Raw genomic sequence first — 16,647 nt, 5'->3', positions numbered from 1 at the left:
AGTTTTCAGAAGGATGTAAAATCATACAAAAACGTTACAGATTTTTAAACACAAACTCCAACCAAGTAAGTGATGATACTGAGTATACAGAACTGCACACTAGAGCCTTTTTGCATTAGACAGATCTTTGGGCCATTGAAATTCTCTGTAGAAACAGGTTTCTCATAGGGCCTGTGTTTTCTCATGTCAGGAATAAATACATGTATGCATGCATTCATACATAAATGCATAACAAATTTCAAAATAATAAACTTGGTTTATTTGTAACTCAGCATGAGCACCATATCTTCCCTGCTTGTTTGGCCAAAATTTTTAATATTCTTTTTTCCAAAATTACTTTTAATTATATCTTTAAGGTAACATAGGTAGCAATGGTGTGTTATTATTGTCAGTGGTGGTCTGTAGTACTATTAAGTTAAAGCAAAGTTACTATTTATAGAATTTTGCTTACAGAATATCCTCTGGAGCCATTCAGGTATATGATATAGTTAATTAATCTGAGTATAAGTTTGTTTTTTTCTTACTTTTCTCTCTTACTAATGGCATCCACAGGGTGATAAAGGACAAATGGGGCCCACGGGAGAAATTGGAAGGAGAGGTGCTCCTGGACAAATTGGGGAAAGTGGTCCTAAAGGTGCCAGAGGAACTAGAGGTGCTGTGGTCAGTATTTGATTTGTCTCCAGAACTGAGTTCACTGTGGATGGAAAAGAAATGTATCCATGTCCTAAAGGCTCTGTCCCTTGATTAATTTTACAGAGAAAGCAATAGTTCCATTGAAAATAATCTACCTCCATGGGATGTGGAGAATTGTAAGCATTCCACAGTACTTAAATGGCTTAGTGGTTTCTGGACATGAAAGAGGAAAGGGGGAAAAAAAATCTCAAAATGGAAATAAAATATGAAATAATGTTTTTAAAAATCAGATTATAACTTCTGAGTAGGAAAGTTTATATGCCTTGTACTTGAAATCAGGATTTAATATCTGTATAAAATTATGCTGTCATGGTTGACAAATTGCTTTGAAAATTACTTGAAAATGGGTTTTCTTTATATGCTTGGACTCCACATGCTTATCTGGAGATTATTTTTCTAACCAGCTGTGATAAGTCTCCAAAATGTCTACTAATTTTTAATCTTTTGTATGAATTTTACATGATGTTGGAAACAAGGTAGCATGATGCTTTTGAACCTGTAATAGCAAAATTATATTGCTAATATATTTGGACCTGTTCAGAAAGTCGCAGCAGAAGAGTTGCAAAATATTTAAGAGATTATCCAATTTAGTATTTTGACTATTTCATAAACTTATTTACAAAATGCATATGTATTCACTAGTCTCCATTTAAATGTCACAAGTGACTTTTCACCAAGGCCTTCTGGAGAGCATTGCATAATCCATCTGTTGTCTGAGGAACATTTCCCTCAGGCTCATTTTAAGTGTTCCATTCCTTACTGCCATCTTACTATTCCAGGTCATTCTTACTTCCTTTTATTTTAATTACTAATATTTTCCTATCTTTGGCTTATGCATTCAAAAACATTATATAATGTGATTGATTTTTAAATATTTTTCCAGTTTTATTGAGATATAATTGACACATAGCATGTATAAGTTTAAAGTGTACGGCATAATGCTTCGATTTACATACATCATGAAATGATTATCACAGTAAGTTTAGTGAATATCCATCATCTCATACAGATATAAAATTAAATAGAAAAAATACATATTTTTCTTTGTGATGAGAACTCTTGGGATTTACTCTCTTAACTTTCATATATAACATGTAGTAGCGATAATTATGTTTATCATGTTGTACATATATCCTGAGTACTTATTTATCTTAGAACTAGAAGTTTGTCCCTTTTGACTGTCTTCATCCCGTTTCCCATCCCCTACCCTCCAGCTCTGTTAACCACAAATCTGATCTCTTTTTCTATGAGTTGGGGTTTTTTTTGAAGTATAATTGACTTACAACACTAGAGTAGTTCCTTTTACACAACATAGTGTTCAATATTTCTATACATTTCAAAACAATCACCACAATAAGTCTAGTTATGTCTAGTTATAATATTGCACATACAAAAATATCACATATTTATTGACTGTATTCCCCACACTGTACATTTCATAACCATGACTCATTCATCTTGCAACTGGAAAATAGTCTCCCTTACCTATGTCTTTCCTCCTGCCATCACCCTGCCTTCTGGCAACCACCTACTTGTTCTCTGTATCTATAACTCTGTTTTTGTTTTCTGTGTGTCATTTGTTTTGTTTTTTAGATTTCACATATAAGTTATATCACACTGTATTTGTTTGATTTATTTCACTTAGCATAATTACCTCTAGGTCCATCCATGTTGTCACAAATATCACAATTTCATTCTTTTTATGGCTGAGTAATATGCCATAGTATATTTTTACCATATCTTCTTTATCCATTCATCTATTGATGGGCACTTAGGTTGCTTCCATATCTTGGCTATTGTAAACAATGCTGCAATGAACATAGAGGTGCTTATATCTTTTCTAATTAGTGTTTTCATTTTCTTTGGATAAATACTTGGGAGTAGAATTGCTGGATTATATGGTAGTTCTATTTTTAATTTTAATTTTTTGAGGAGCCTCCATACTGTTTTCCATAGTGGCTGCACCAATTTATATTCCTACCAACAGTGCACAAGGGTTCCCTTTTCTCTACATCCTCACCAACACGTGTTATTTGTTGTCTTTTTGATAATAGCCATTCTGACAGGTGTGAGGTGATATGTCATTGTGATTTTGATTTGCATTTCCCTGATGACTAGTGATGTTGAGCATCTTTTCATGTGTCTGTAGGCTATCTGTATGTCTTGTTTGGAAAAAATGTCTGTTTAGATCCTCTGCCCACTTTTAAATTGGGTTGTTTGTTTTTTTGATGTTGAGTTTTATGAGTTCTTTGTATATTTTGGATATTAACCCCCTATCAGATTTATTGTTTGCTACTTCTCCCATTCAGTAGGTGGCCTTTTTGTTTTATTGATAGTTTCCTTGGCTGCACAAAAGCTTTTTTGTTTGATATTGTCTATTTGTTTATTTTTGCTTTTGTTTATTTTGCCTGAGGATACATATCCCAAAAAAATATTACTAAGACCAATGTTAAAGAACACACTGCATATGTTTTCTTCTAGAAGTCTCTGGCTTCAGGTCTTACATTTACATTTACATTTCAGGTCTTCAGGTCTTCAATGAATGTATTTTTGTGCATGGTGTGAGAGTAGTCCAGTTTGATTCTTTTGTATGTAGCTGTCCAGTTTTCTCAGCACCATTTATTGAAGAGGCTGTCTTTTCCCATTGTGTATTCTTGAGTCCTTGGTCATAGATTAATTGCCCATAGAAGTATGGGTTCATTTCTGGACTCTCTCTGTTTTGTTCCATTGATCTATGTGTCTGTTTTTGTGCCTGTACCATACTGTTTTCATTACTGTAGCTTTGTATAGTATTGTTTGAAATCAGGGAGTGTGATACCTCCAGCTTTGCTTTTCTTTCTCAAGCAATCTTGAAACTGATTGAAAATCTTGAAAAAAAAAATCAATTTTGGCTATTTGGGGTCTTTTCTGTTTCCATACAAATTTTTAAATTATGTGTTCTAGTTCTGTGAAGAATGCCACTGCTATTTTGATAGATATTGCATCAAATCTGTAGACTGCCTTGGGTAGTATGATCATTTTAACAATATTAATTCTTACAGTCCATGAACACAGTATATCTTCCCATCTGTTTGTGTTGTTTTCAGTTTCTTTTCTTCAGTGTCTTATAGTTTTCTGAGTACAGGTTTTTTACCTCCTTAGTTAGATTTATTCTCTTCTTTTTGATGCAGTGGTAAATGGGATGTTTTTCTTAATTTCTCTTTCTGATAGTTTCTTGTTAGTGTACAGAATGCAACATATTTCTGTATATTAACTTTGTATCCTGCAACTTTATTGAATTCATTGTTGAGTTCTAGTAGTTTTTTTGGTGGCATCTTCAGGATTTTCTTTGAATAGTATCATGTCATCTGTAAACAGTGACAGTTTTACTTTTTCCTTCCAATTTGGATTCCTTTTGCTTCTTTTTTTTTTATTTTTCTTTTTTTTTGTCTGATTCCTGTGGCTAGGACTTCCAACACTATGTTGAATAAAAGTGGTGAGAGTGGGCATCCTTGTCTTGTTCCTGATCTTGGAGGAAATACTTTCAGCTTTTCACCATTGAGTATGATGTTAGCTGTGGGCTTGTAATATGTGGGCTTTATTATGTCGAGATAATGTAATTAATTTTTAATAAACTTGAGAATGAATTGATCCAAAGAGTACTGTCTTCAAAGTAGGCTCCTACTTTGGGTTTTCTCTAAAAAGAATAGTCACTTTTTAAATTTTGACACGTTTCCAAACTACCTTCCCAAGAGGTTTCACCAAATTTACATGCCCACCACCAGGAATACTTCATATTAATCCTTTTGGTATTTGCCAATCTGGTAAATGAAAAAGGGTATCTCATTTTCTTTCTTACAATTTTCCTGATTGCAACTAAGTGATTTGTATTTTTTTTCTCTAGAAGTTACCTGTTCATATGCACTTTACATGTTTTTCTATTAGGTTGTTGTATTTTTCTTAATTTCAATAATACCTTACATAGTTTAGATAATATGCTTTTGTTAAAGATGTTGCTAATATATTACAAATATATTTCCCTTTCTGTCATTTATCTTTTAATATTGTTTATAGTATCTTTCACTGGACAGAGGTTTTAATTATTACAGTCAAATTTGTCAGTCTTTTTGTTTACATTATAGGTTTTACTTTGTTCATTAGAAAAGACTTCCCTACATATCCTTCCGTATCCTTCTTCTAATATTTTTATAGCTTTATTTTTACCCTTAACCCTTTTAAAGCATACAGAGTTTTTGTTTTGTTTGCTATGATATAAGTTGTAAAGGACTAATTTTTATTTTTCCCAAATTCTTAGCCAGTTGTCTCAATACTATTTATTTATTTAAATTTATTTATTTATTTAAATTTATTTATTTATTTATCTATTTATTTGTGGCTGCTTTGGGCCTTCGTTGCTGTGCACAGCTTTTTCTAGTTGCGGTGAGCGGAGGCTACTCTTTGTTGTGGTATGCGGACTTCTCATTGTGGTGGCTTCTCTTGCTGCAGAGCATGGGCTCTAGGTATGCGGGCTTCAGTAGTTGTGACATACGGGCTCAGTAGTTGTTGCACACAGGCTTAGTTGTTCCACAGCCTGTGGGATCTTCCCGGACCAGGGCTGGAACCCATGTCCCCTGCATTAGCAGGTGGATTCTTAACCACTGTGCCATCAGGGAAGCCCCAATACTATTTAATAAACAATCTATTCCCCATTTTTCTGAAATGCTACCCTTACTGTAAGCTACTCTTAAATAATGGTCTGTTTTCATCTTCTTTTCTCGATTTTTTAGTGTGTTCCTAGGTCAGTACCACACCATTTAAATAACTGTATCATTACAGTATCATTTGAGATCTATTAGGGCAAATACTTCATAGTTTATATTTCTGAAAAGTTTGGCTCTTACTGTGATCTCTTTCCTCTTTCATGTGAACTTCAGAATCACCTTAGCAAGTTCCTTTTATATCGAATCATTCACTGTAGAAACACCATATGTCTTTTTATTTACTTATATCTTATATATCCTTCAATAAAGTTTTGTTATTTCCTTTATCTCTGTTCTTAACATCTGTCTTATTAGGTTCATTGTTAGTTTCTTGTAGATTTTGTTGTTCTTAAGGTAATCCTTTTTCTATTACATCTTCTGATTATGCTGTGTAAAATATCTTTTTTTAAAACTTTATATTCATTTGAATGAATTTTGATGATTCTCAGGGTTCTTTAGGTAAATAATCGTATCATCTCCTCATATTTATTATCCTTATTACATTGAGTAGACCTTCTGGTTAGTGTGGTATTTGGTAGTCACATACTTATTCTGTGCCTTAACTTCCTTATCTTCTATTTATTTTGGTACTCAAATAGGAGAGTTGATAGGGGAACTTTGATAATATGAAAGATAGGACATTTTTAAGAGTGTTATTTTTGCTTTTTTCAGTTGTCTGAGTTATCTTTTCAGTAGTTTAGGAACATTTACAGATTTGCCTTTAACTTATATGTTTCCTCATCTGTGTGATATTGATAATAAGAGTAATTAATAGGGTAAATATTATACATAAGTTGTCAACCAATTCTATTTTAACAACTTTGACCAGAGCTGAAACTGTGTTCATCAAAGCATCTGAAACTAGCAGTGAGTACAGAGTTCTTGATCCTATCATAACAATACTAAAAACTATCAGAATTCACTCTCTAGTATTTAGTGATGCATGTTTACCACAAACTTTGACAGATGCAAACTCCATTTCCAAGAATTTGCTGGAAGCCTACAGCATTCTGGCAACTGAAAGTATTTCTCTTAATATGATTAAGGATGTTCATACCAGAAGTAAACCAAAGAAACATATTTTTGTGGAACTTACGTGGTTCAGAAGTAAAGTAAGATGAAAGTTGGAGAATTATGTTTTGTTTTCCCATTTCAGACTAGGTAAAATATCATACCTTAAAAATTTAAATTTTAAATAATAGGAATACAAGGTTAATGATTTAAACAATTGTCTGTTTTCTTTCTAACGTTTACTTTGTTTTTAGGGACATTTAGGATTGATGGGACCTTCTGGAGAACCAGGAATTCCAGGATATAGGGTAAGCATTTCTAATTGGAAATAAGAAGTGTATATTTGCATAAAAACATTACATGAAGATGTCATCCCAAATATACAAATTCAGATGAAATTTTCTGATAAACCTTTCTAACATATTTAGATCTCATGCCCCTGTAGAGTGAATCCTGTTCTTCTTTCAGAAGAGTGCAATATCTAATAGTGTGGCCATGATGGTATTAGGTAGAGCACATACAAATGATATGGAAACTGTCTACTTACTTGTCCTTCTGTTAGGGCCATGAAGGTCAACCAGGACTTTCCGGGTTGCCAGGACCTAAAGGAGAAAAGGTGTGTATGAATATATTGACTTATTTATCATAAAATTAAACATTAAATTCATTAAATTTCTGAAAGTATGTACAGAAACATTTTCAAAGAATAAAAAAAGCACTTTCAACTTGGGAAGTATTATAAATTCTAGAAGAAAAATAAATATCAAGGGGCAAAAACTTAAATAAATTATTAAAAAGTCTTTGATAAGTTGTTTCAAGATTGAGGTGAAATGATGTATGTTATAGTACTTTGCAATCTGTAAAAGTTTGTAAAACTAATATTAATTACTGGAAGCGATTGTGAGACTAGATTAAATGACTATACATTTATAGTAAAATTTTTTATGAATTAAGAATAACTGCAGCAGTACTCTTCTTGATTTGTAGTATCATTGGAAAACTGACACTTTGAGAAAATTAGTAAGCTGCTTTTGATGTAATTAAAGCAGAATGACACTTCCAAAGAGAGCCATGTATGAATTACAACCGTGTATAAATTATCATGTGCTAAGTTTTGTAGATAAGTTTTTCATTTAAAAAAGATAAAACCAGATTGCATATTTTATAACATATTAGGAAATAATAGGCTTCATATTTCAAAGTTTATTTTATTAATTTAATTTTGTTTATAAATCATCTCCATCATAGGGTTATCCAGGAGAAGATAAAACAGTCCTAGGACCACCTGGGCCTCGAGGTGAACCAGTAGGTTTTTCCTAAAATTATTTTGATGTTTTAAGATAAAACACAGTTACTACAATAGATTCATAACACCAATTACATCTTTTCAAGGAGTTTTATTTAGTTAGTTTTATAACATGGTTTTATACAAAAGCAGTATTTGCAGTAATCTGCAATTTTATAATCTAAATATATAATCAATTTTATTATCTAAATATAAAAACTGTTTATATTCAGGTCAAGATCCTTAGCATAGTATAGAAGTTTAAAACAGTAACTTTCCAAATCTAATTTGCAGCATTAAATTCATGATAACAACTTTTTTACAGAGATTATCAAAAAATCACATACTCTAGACATTTAGGGCAGATACTTCTTTATACATCAAATTCAGATTTATTTCTAACAGATTTTTAAAAATCTGATCTGTATGCTTTTCTATAGTAGTTTATACACAGTTACCAAATGATTTCAAAACTCATTTAACCGATTATTAGAGCCATTGTTCTTTAAAGATTATCAGTCTATAGTCTTCTAATAAGCATTTTAAGGACTAGCTGTAACCATGATTTTTTTAAAGTAGCTATTTTATCTTTGATTATCTGAGTAACTGTCTCTCTGTTCATGTTTGATTAAAACAGTCTTAAAGGCTATATGTAAATTAAATGGGTAAAACAAAAATGCCTGGTTCACAGAAATAAATATAATTCGTTAAATTTTCCATATTTCACATGATATCATATAGGAAAAAGAATCCTAAAACAGAAGAATCAAAATATATAGTCGCTCCTGATATTTTGATCTGACTCTTTGGAGATGGTTGAAAGGTATACTTTGTTTTAGAAACAGGAAAGATTCTAGAGTTTTTCTGATAAAATCAAGCCAACTCATATAGAGGCAAACTCGCCTAATAAGAATATATAAAGTACTTTATCGGAAACGATCAACAAAATGAAAAGACACCTTCTGAATAAAGAAAATACTTTCAAATAATATGACCAATAAGGGGCTAATATCCAAAATATATAAGCATTTCATACAACTCAACAGCAAAAAAACAAACAACCCAATTAAAAAATGAGCAGAAGACCTGAATAGACATTTTCCCAAAGAAGACATACAGATGGCCAACAGGCACATGAAATGTTGCTCAACATCACTAATCATCAGGGAAATGCAAATCAAAACCACAATGAGATATCACCTCACACCTGTCAGAATGGCTATCATCAAAAAGACCACAAATTACAAATGTTGGTGAGGATGTGGAGAAAAGGGAACCTTGTGCACTGTTGGTGGGAATGTAAATTGGTGCAGCCACTGTGCAAAACAGTATGGAGGTTTCTCAAAAAACTAAAAATAGCACTACCATATGAGCCAGCAATTCCACTCCTGGGTATATATCCAGAAACAAAGTAGAAACTCTAATCAGAAAAGATATGTGCACCCCAATGTCCATAGCAGCAATGTTTACAATTACCAAGATAATGAAAGCAACTTAAGTGTCCATCAACAGATGAACTGATAAAGAAGATGTAGCATGTGTGTGTGTATATATATAGTGTATGTGTGCATATATGTAGTATGTGGATATTATTGTGCTAAGTGAAATAAATCAGAGGAAGACAAATGCTGTATGACATCACTTATATGTGGAATCTAAAAGTGAAACAAAATAGTGAATAGAATACAACAAAAAAGAAGCAGACTCACAGATATAGAGAGCAAACTGGTGGTTACCAGTGGGGAGGGAGGAGTGGGGAGAGGCAAGACAGGTTTAGGGGATTAAAAGGTACAAACTGCCATGTATAAAATAAATAAGCTACAAGGATATATTGTATGACACAGGGAATATAGCCAACATTTTATAATTACTATAAATGGAATATAACCTTTAAAAATTGTGAATCACTATGTTGTACACCTGAAACTTACATAATATTGTATATTAAGTATACCTCAGTTGAAGAAAAAGAATTCCAAGTTACCCCAAAACTTATGTAAATTTAGGAAATAGATCATTAAGGGATGGAATGGTACTTTTTAAATTCTTTATCAAATGTATTCTAGTCTCTCTAAACCTCTGAGAGACAAAAATATGGAAATTGTGCAGAAATATACAATGGAATATTAACTCAGCCATAAAGCAGAATGAAATAATGCCATTTGCAGCAACATGAATGGACCTAGAGATTGTCATACTGAGTGAAATAATTCAGATAAAGACAAACATATGATATCACTTATATGTGGAATCTAAAAAAAATGATACAAATGAACTTATTTACAAAACAGAAATAGAGTCACAGATGTAGAAAACAAACTTATGATTACCAGGGGGGAAAGCAGGGGGAGGGGGGCAGATAAATTGGGAGACTGAGATCGACATGTACACACCACTGTATATAAAACAGATATAATAAGGACTGTACAGCACAGGAAACTTTTCTCAATACTCTGTAATGACCTATATGAGAAAAGAATCTAAAAAAGAGTGGATATATGTATATGTATAACTGAGTCACTTTGCTGTACAGCAGAAATTAACACAACATTGTAAATCAACTATAATCCAGTAAAATTTTTTTTTTTAAGTAAATGGTAATATGTGGGCAAGTGAAGTATTAGTAGTGCTTGTTTTCCCCAGATTCCGGTATTCCAGGGTCAAAGAATGTCACTGAAATATAATAAATGTCTTAAAAGTCTAGTATAACAGTGGTCATTTTATCTAGTAGACATGGGACAGGTGTGAAAATTAATCTAAGAATATTCTAAATAATTAAAGCAGAGTCAGAGATTATTGTCTTTACATTATGTCTGATACCTTTATCCACACAGGAGTAAGTTAAAATTTATCCATTAATGGTCCATAATAAATTTTATGGTTTTGCTAATAATTTCAATTTAAGTTTCTTTTCAAACAGTAGGTCCTAATATGTGATAATTGATTTTTCAAGCACATTTTAGAGTAGATAATTTGAACATCTTAGCATATCAAAGATTTTATATTAGGAATGTTTAGAAAAAGTTAAAAGTAGAAGTTTATTAGTTTCTGCCTTAAGGATTAAAATGAATAAATGTAATTTCTTTTAGGTTAATTGATATCTTAATAATTAGAATTTCACAGAGTAAAGAATAAACAATATAATTTCTAATGAAGAACGGTAAAGTAAGATTAGCTATTAGATACTTTTTAAAAGATGATTAAAGATAATATTTTCTAATTAATGGAGTTAAGTGACTGGTCCTGCTTAAATTTTTTTCAATCATTTTAACATTAAGTAAAAATGCAAGTTATTTTGATATCTTATAAAACATACTTTACTCATCTGAAAATTCACATTGTTTGGACTTCATTATTTCAATATTTTTTTCTAGCAGAATCATTATGATATTCTCTTTAAATAATTCAGTGCTTATGACGTTCTTGGTGTCACTAAAATCCAATCCTTTGAAATTATTTAGTGGAGCTAAACAAACTGTTGTACATTTGGTTTCATATTTTTACGGAGAAAATATTCCACATTAACTGTATCATCTGCATTCACAAATACTTAGACCCATTGATTGTTTTTGCCTGTCGTCTCTGTAGGGTCCAATGGGGGAACAAGGAGAGAGAGGAGAGCCTGGAACAGAGGGATATAAGGTAATTACTGTAAATTTCACACCTTGCTTCTAAATTTGAATAGGGTTCTCTGTGGTTCTGCTCAGTTGCAAATGAAAATAACCATCATTGAGATAATTAGTAATGTCTTATGTTTTGGATCCCAGAAGAAGCTCTTTGTATTTTCTGTTCCTTCTTTCTAAAATTACCATCATCGGGCTTCCCTGGTGGCGCGGTGGTTGAGAGTCCGCCTGCCGATGCAGGGGATGCGGGTTCGTGCCCCGGTCTGGGAGGATCCCACATGCCGCGGAGAGGCTGGGCCCGTGAGCCATGGCCGCTGGGCCTGCGCGTCCGGAGCCTGTGCTCCGCAACGGGAGAGGCCACAACAGTGAGAGGCCCGCATACCGCAAAAAAAAAAATAAAATAAAATTACCATCATCTCCTTCCACTACTGCTTCTTCTCATCATTCAACTCTCAACCGAAATGTTACTTTCTGAGAGGCCTTCTCTAACTGTCCTATCTGTCTGTCACTTTATATCTCATTACTCTATTTACTTTATGACATTTAATGCTATCTATATTATCTTACCACCTTTTTATACACTTGGGTTTTTCTTATCATCTGTATTCCCCCAACAAAATATAAGATCCATGAGAATAAGACTCTTGTCTTTTTCATCATTATATCCCCAGTTTCTAGAACACAGAGTTCCTGGTATATAATAGAAATTCATTAAAAGAGTTGTCAAATGGATGGATAAATGCCATTATATTCTTATGTCAATTCTTATCCTCTTCCATTCTTAGAAGGATTTTAAGAGACCAGCTTTATCAGCTCAAATTATATTAGGTTATGTATAGAATTTATTCAGTGTCATTATTTATTAGTACATTTGTGTTGAGCGTGTTCTGTATTCCTGCCCTATGTCTCGTCCCTTTCTGTTTATAATGTCATATGCTAAACAAAATGGTCATTTGCTAACTCCCTATAGTTCTTGTCTTATTCCTTCGCTCACAACATTCTCTGCCTGCTCAAAAAATTATGTAATCTTTACTTACATAAATCCTGTCTGTCCTTTATAATCTAATTCAAACTCCCTTTTCCCCTGTCTACACTAACAGCAATCTTTCCCTTTTCTGTAGTCCTATAGTATTTATTGTTGATAGAAGTCATTCGGTACAGATATTTTACAATCTTCTGCTACTATAGTTTTTGCTAATTATTTTTAATGTGCAGATATCTTAGCTTCTCAATTTGAATATGACTTTTTTAAAATTAATTAATTAATTAACTTTATTTTTGGCTGCACTGGGTCTTCGTTGCTGTGCGCGGGCTTTCTCTAGTTGCAGCGAGCGGGGGCTACTCTTCATTACGGTGTGCGGGCTTCTCATTGCCATGGCTCCTCTTATTGCAGAGCAGGGGCTCTAGGCGCTCAGGCTCAGTAGTTGTGGCTCGTGGGCTCTAGAGTGCAGGCTCAGTAGTTGTGGCACACGGGCTTAGTTGCTCCACAGCATGTGGGATCTTCCCGAACCAGGGCTCGAACAATGTCCCCTGCATTGGCAGGCAGATTCTAAACCACTGCGCCACCAGGGAAGTCCTAAATATGACTTCTTTCCTTCTTGTACAGTGTCTTGTTTTGAGCCCTGTACATAATAGTATATAGTATGTATGTAAACATAGTTCATTTTTAACAATGAATTGATGGGTATTTGATCCAACATATACCTTTCTATGTAAAATTTCTGTGATCATGTCTGCAATGAAGACTTAGGTTGCCATATTGAAGGGACAAGTTGGTAGGTAGATAATTATCATTAATACACTGATTTATCTCAGGCCTGAAATCTGAAAAATCAACTTTCACTTCCCAAAACTCTCTTTGAAACAAATGTTGAAGGTGGTTCTAAATGTTTGTGAAATTCTGGGTATGGCCATCTTATATTTTTTCTGATTTCAGAGGAACATTTTTTAGAAGGTTTTATATGTTCTGTCTCCAATTCACATAACATTTGTATCTACAGTGTTTCCTAATGCAAGGAATCCAAATAGATTTACTTGAAATTAGCTTTTCTTGGGGTTGAGAAACCAGCCCACTGCTTCCAGAATAATTTGAGAAGTTTCTTAAACTTCTTTAACTTTTTCTGTGCATAACTTCTCCACACAGTCTCAGGAACATCAGGTTCTAATAATATCTTCTTTTGGCCTCTACCAACTACAGTCAGTAGCTACATCAGCGAATCTTTTGGCAAACAAACAATTAACTATTCTATTGGGAGAAGAAAAGAATCTCTTCACCTGGCTAGGAAAAGAAAAATCCTGCCCCCATTTTTCTAGATAGTCATAACATTCTTCAGAAATCCTTCGTCAGAGGAAAACTTTTCCCTATAGGCTCCTTATGGAATCTGTTTTTCCTTCTTCATTCCATAAATAGTCCTGATTAAGTCTTCAATCGTGGATGTTTCATGAGCTAGTGTGAGCTACATTTTCCTTTCTGTCTTATTCCATCCTATTCCTTAGGCTTTAGGAGTCATTCTATCATTTGTTGATAGATCTATTTTAAAAAGCCATTTAGTGACAGACAATCACAGTAACTTCATTGCTTAGACATCTCAAAGTCACAAAATACACACACTTGTCCCCTTCCATGTTTTTCCAAGCACAAGTTTGGTTCATACAGGGGAACCATGCTTTATTTAGAGCTAGATTATTCTGTTGTAGCTTTAGGTGATATTGTTAAATGTTTGCTTTTCTATATGGGCATTGTAGACACTAATCATTTCACTCTAGTAAACTGATGGTCAGAATTATTGTCAGTCTTTTTTTAATTGTGCTAAAATGCACATAACAAAAAATTTACCATTTTAACCATTTTAAATTGTACAATTCAGAGACACTTAGTATTGTATATTGGCAATATTGTACAACCATCACACACTGCCTAGTTCCAGAACATTTTCATCACCCTGAAGAGGAAGCCCCATGCCCAGTAAACAGTTACTTTCCTTCTCCCAACCTCTGACAACCACTACTCTGCTTTCTATCTCTACTGATTTATCTATCCTGTATATTTCATATAAATGAACATATAGCCTTTTGTGTCTGGCTTCTTTCACTTTACATAATGTTTTAAAGGTTCATCTATGTTGTAGAATGTATCAATTCTTCATTCCTTTTTATGGTTGAATAATCACCAAGCTTTTAAAAACACTTTTATGTTCACAAATATTCTTACCGTTGTGGTTAACTCATGATTATCCTCCTGGAGGAAAAAAAATGGAATGGGTAATGAAAATTTTGTTCCCATTTGGCTATGAACAATTGAAAGACATTTTGTAATCCTTCCCACCATCCTTTGTTCTTTTTTCCTCTTGAAGAAAGTGAAAATCACAAAAGTCAGGTGTCTTGCTCATTATCATCAGTAAATCATTATTAGGCATCATTGTATACGACACATTTTATGTGTTACATGTAATTAAATCTCTGGTCCCTTCAGCATATATTTTAGTATCTGCCGTGGACTGGGAGCTATGAATGTAACACGGGGCACCCAAGACACAGTCCCTGACTCCATGGACATCACATACACAAGATAAGAATAGTTAATCAGTATAAAAACAGATATAGTGAAATAGCTGTCATCCAGAAAACTATACATCACATAGGTCAAGATAAATTCACTTGAGGCTTGAGAGTCAGAAGACATGGTATGAATAAGAATACTATAATGTCAACATTCACTTTTTAAAGATATGAGCAGAAACACACAGATTAAGTCAGGCTAAACTAATGTGAGCCAACCCTAGAAATACACTGAATAAATTATGTACTATCTTAAACTCCTTTTTACTTTGGTTTGGCAAAGGCCATAGAATTTTTTGCATACAATAAAATAACAACTAAATCCTCACTTGGCCTTCATTCCTTAGCATCAGACATACATATCCAAATAGCTATTGGACATCATCACAGAAAACACAGCATGTCCCAAACCATAGTATCATCATCCTGTCCAAATCTGATCCTCCTCTTTTTATGTCCTTAGTTCAGTGAATAGTACCACCAGACATCCAGATGTCTAGTAAATGAATCTTCCCTCTTTCTATCTCCCTCTGTCTCCCTTGCTTTCTCTTTCCTCCCTCCTCTTTCTCTCCTTTCTCTATCCTCTCATTTCTCAATTTCAATTGGCTGTGTGCTATATAGAAAGCTTTCCAAAATAACCTTTCTGTCTTGCAACTGTTCTCTCCCTTAAACAGGATTCATTTACTTTATCAGGAAGTTGAATCTTAAAACCATGAACATTTGCCTCACAGAATGCAAACAAAGAAGGCTTCAACTGATCTTTCTGTGAGAATAAATATCATTAGCCTTAAGTATGTAATCCCTTCTTCTCCTAGCCCAGAAAAAGGAGATGAGCCTAATAACTGTCCTTCCTATGGCATTCTTTCTGTAATACACAGGAAGAAAGGAATCTGAAGTGAAGAGGACAGTAGGGAAGGGGATAAAAGAGATTACGTGTGGAATTCTTCCTACATAACTCTCACCTGACATGCCCCTAGTCTGTTGCTAGTTTCTGTTTACACACTTGAAAGGTGTAAAAATGTGGTAGGCCAGCATTCCTTCCTAGAACTGGGGTGATGACAGATCGCCCGAAGTCAGAATCACTTGATGTCTTGGCATATGCAGTAACGACTACCAGTCTTAAAGCCCAGTAAATCTACTATCTAAATGGCTGTGACCTTAGTTTGTAAAAATGGAGAACATAGTACACTGGAAGAGGGTTGAAAAAAGAAATTTGTTCTCAAACTCTTTCTTCATTCATTATTTGCTCTATTAGTTTCCTGAGCCTGCCATAACAAATTACCATAGACCAGGTGGCTTAAAACAACAGAAATTCATTCTCTCATGGTTGTGGAGGCCAGAAATCCAAAAGCAAGATATCAGCAGGGCTGTGCTCCCACCGTAGGCTCTAGGGAAGAATCCTTTCTTGCTTCTTCCAGCTTCTGGTGGCTAACAACCTCCCTTGTGGCTGCATCACTCCAACCTCTGCCTTTGACTTCACGTGGCCTTCTCCTTTGTTTGTATCCATCTCTCTCTGTATCTCTTTTGCAAGGATACTTGTCAGTGGATTTAGGGCCCACATGGATAATCCAAGATAATCTCCTTCTAAGATCCTTAATTTAATGATATTTGCAAAGACCCTTTTCTCCAAATAAGATCACATTCACAGTTTCTGAGGATTAGGGCATAGACATCTTTTGATGGGCCACCATTCAACCTGTATTAACCTATATGGAAAAAAAAAAAAAACAACTCTACA

At 33.8% G+C, this 16,647-nt stretch overlaps 1 protein-coding gene across 1 annotated transcript in view; it reads left to right on the top strand.

Annotated features, from left to right (window-relative positions):
* The window catches only part of COL24A1 (collagen type XXIV alpha 1 chain), a 382,692-nt gene that overhangs the window by 292,500 nt on the left and 73,545 nt on the right, over positions 1–16,647 (top strand). The window contains exons 39-43 of the mRNA XM_007457245.1: positions 553–660; positions 6,698–6,751; positions 7,006–7,059; positions 7,692–7,748; positions 11,317–11,370. Coding sequence (XP_007457307.1) covers positions 553–660; positions 6,698–6,751; positions 7,006–7,059; positions 7,692–7,748; positions 11,317–11,370 — 327 coding nt within the window. The remainder of the gene's footprint in view (positions 1–552; positions 661–6,697; positions 6,752–7,005; positions 7,060–7,691; positions 7,749–11,316; positions 11,371–16,647) is intronic.

This window comes from Lipotes vexillifer, unplaced genomic scaffold (assembly GCF_000442215.2).
Source record: "Lipotes vexillifer unplaced genomic scaffold, Lipotes_vexillifer_v1.1 scaffold250, whole genome shotgun sequence".
Taxonomy (NCBI): Eukaryota; Metazoa; Chordata; class Mammalia; order Artiodactyla; family Lipotidae; genus Lipotes; species Lipotes vexillifer.
This window is presented reverse-complemented; position numbering and strand designations above follow the sequence as displayed.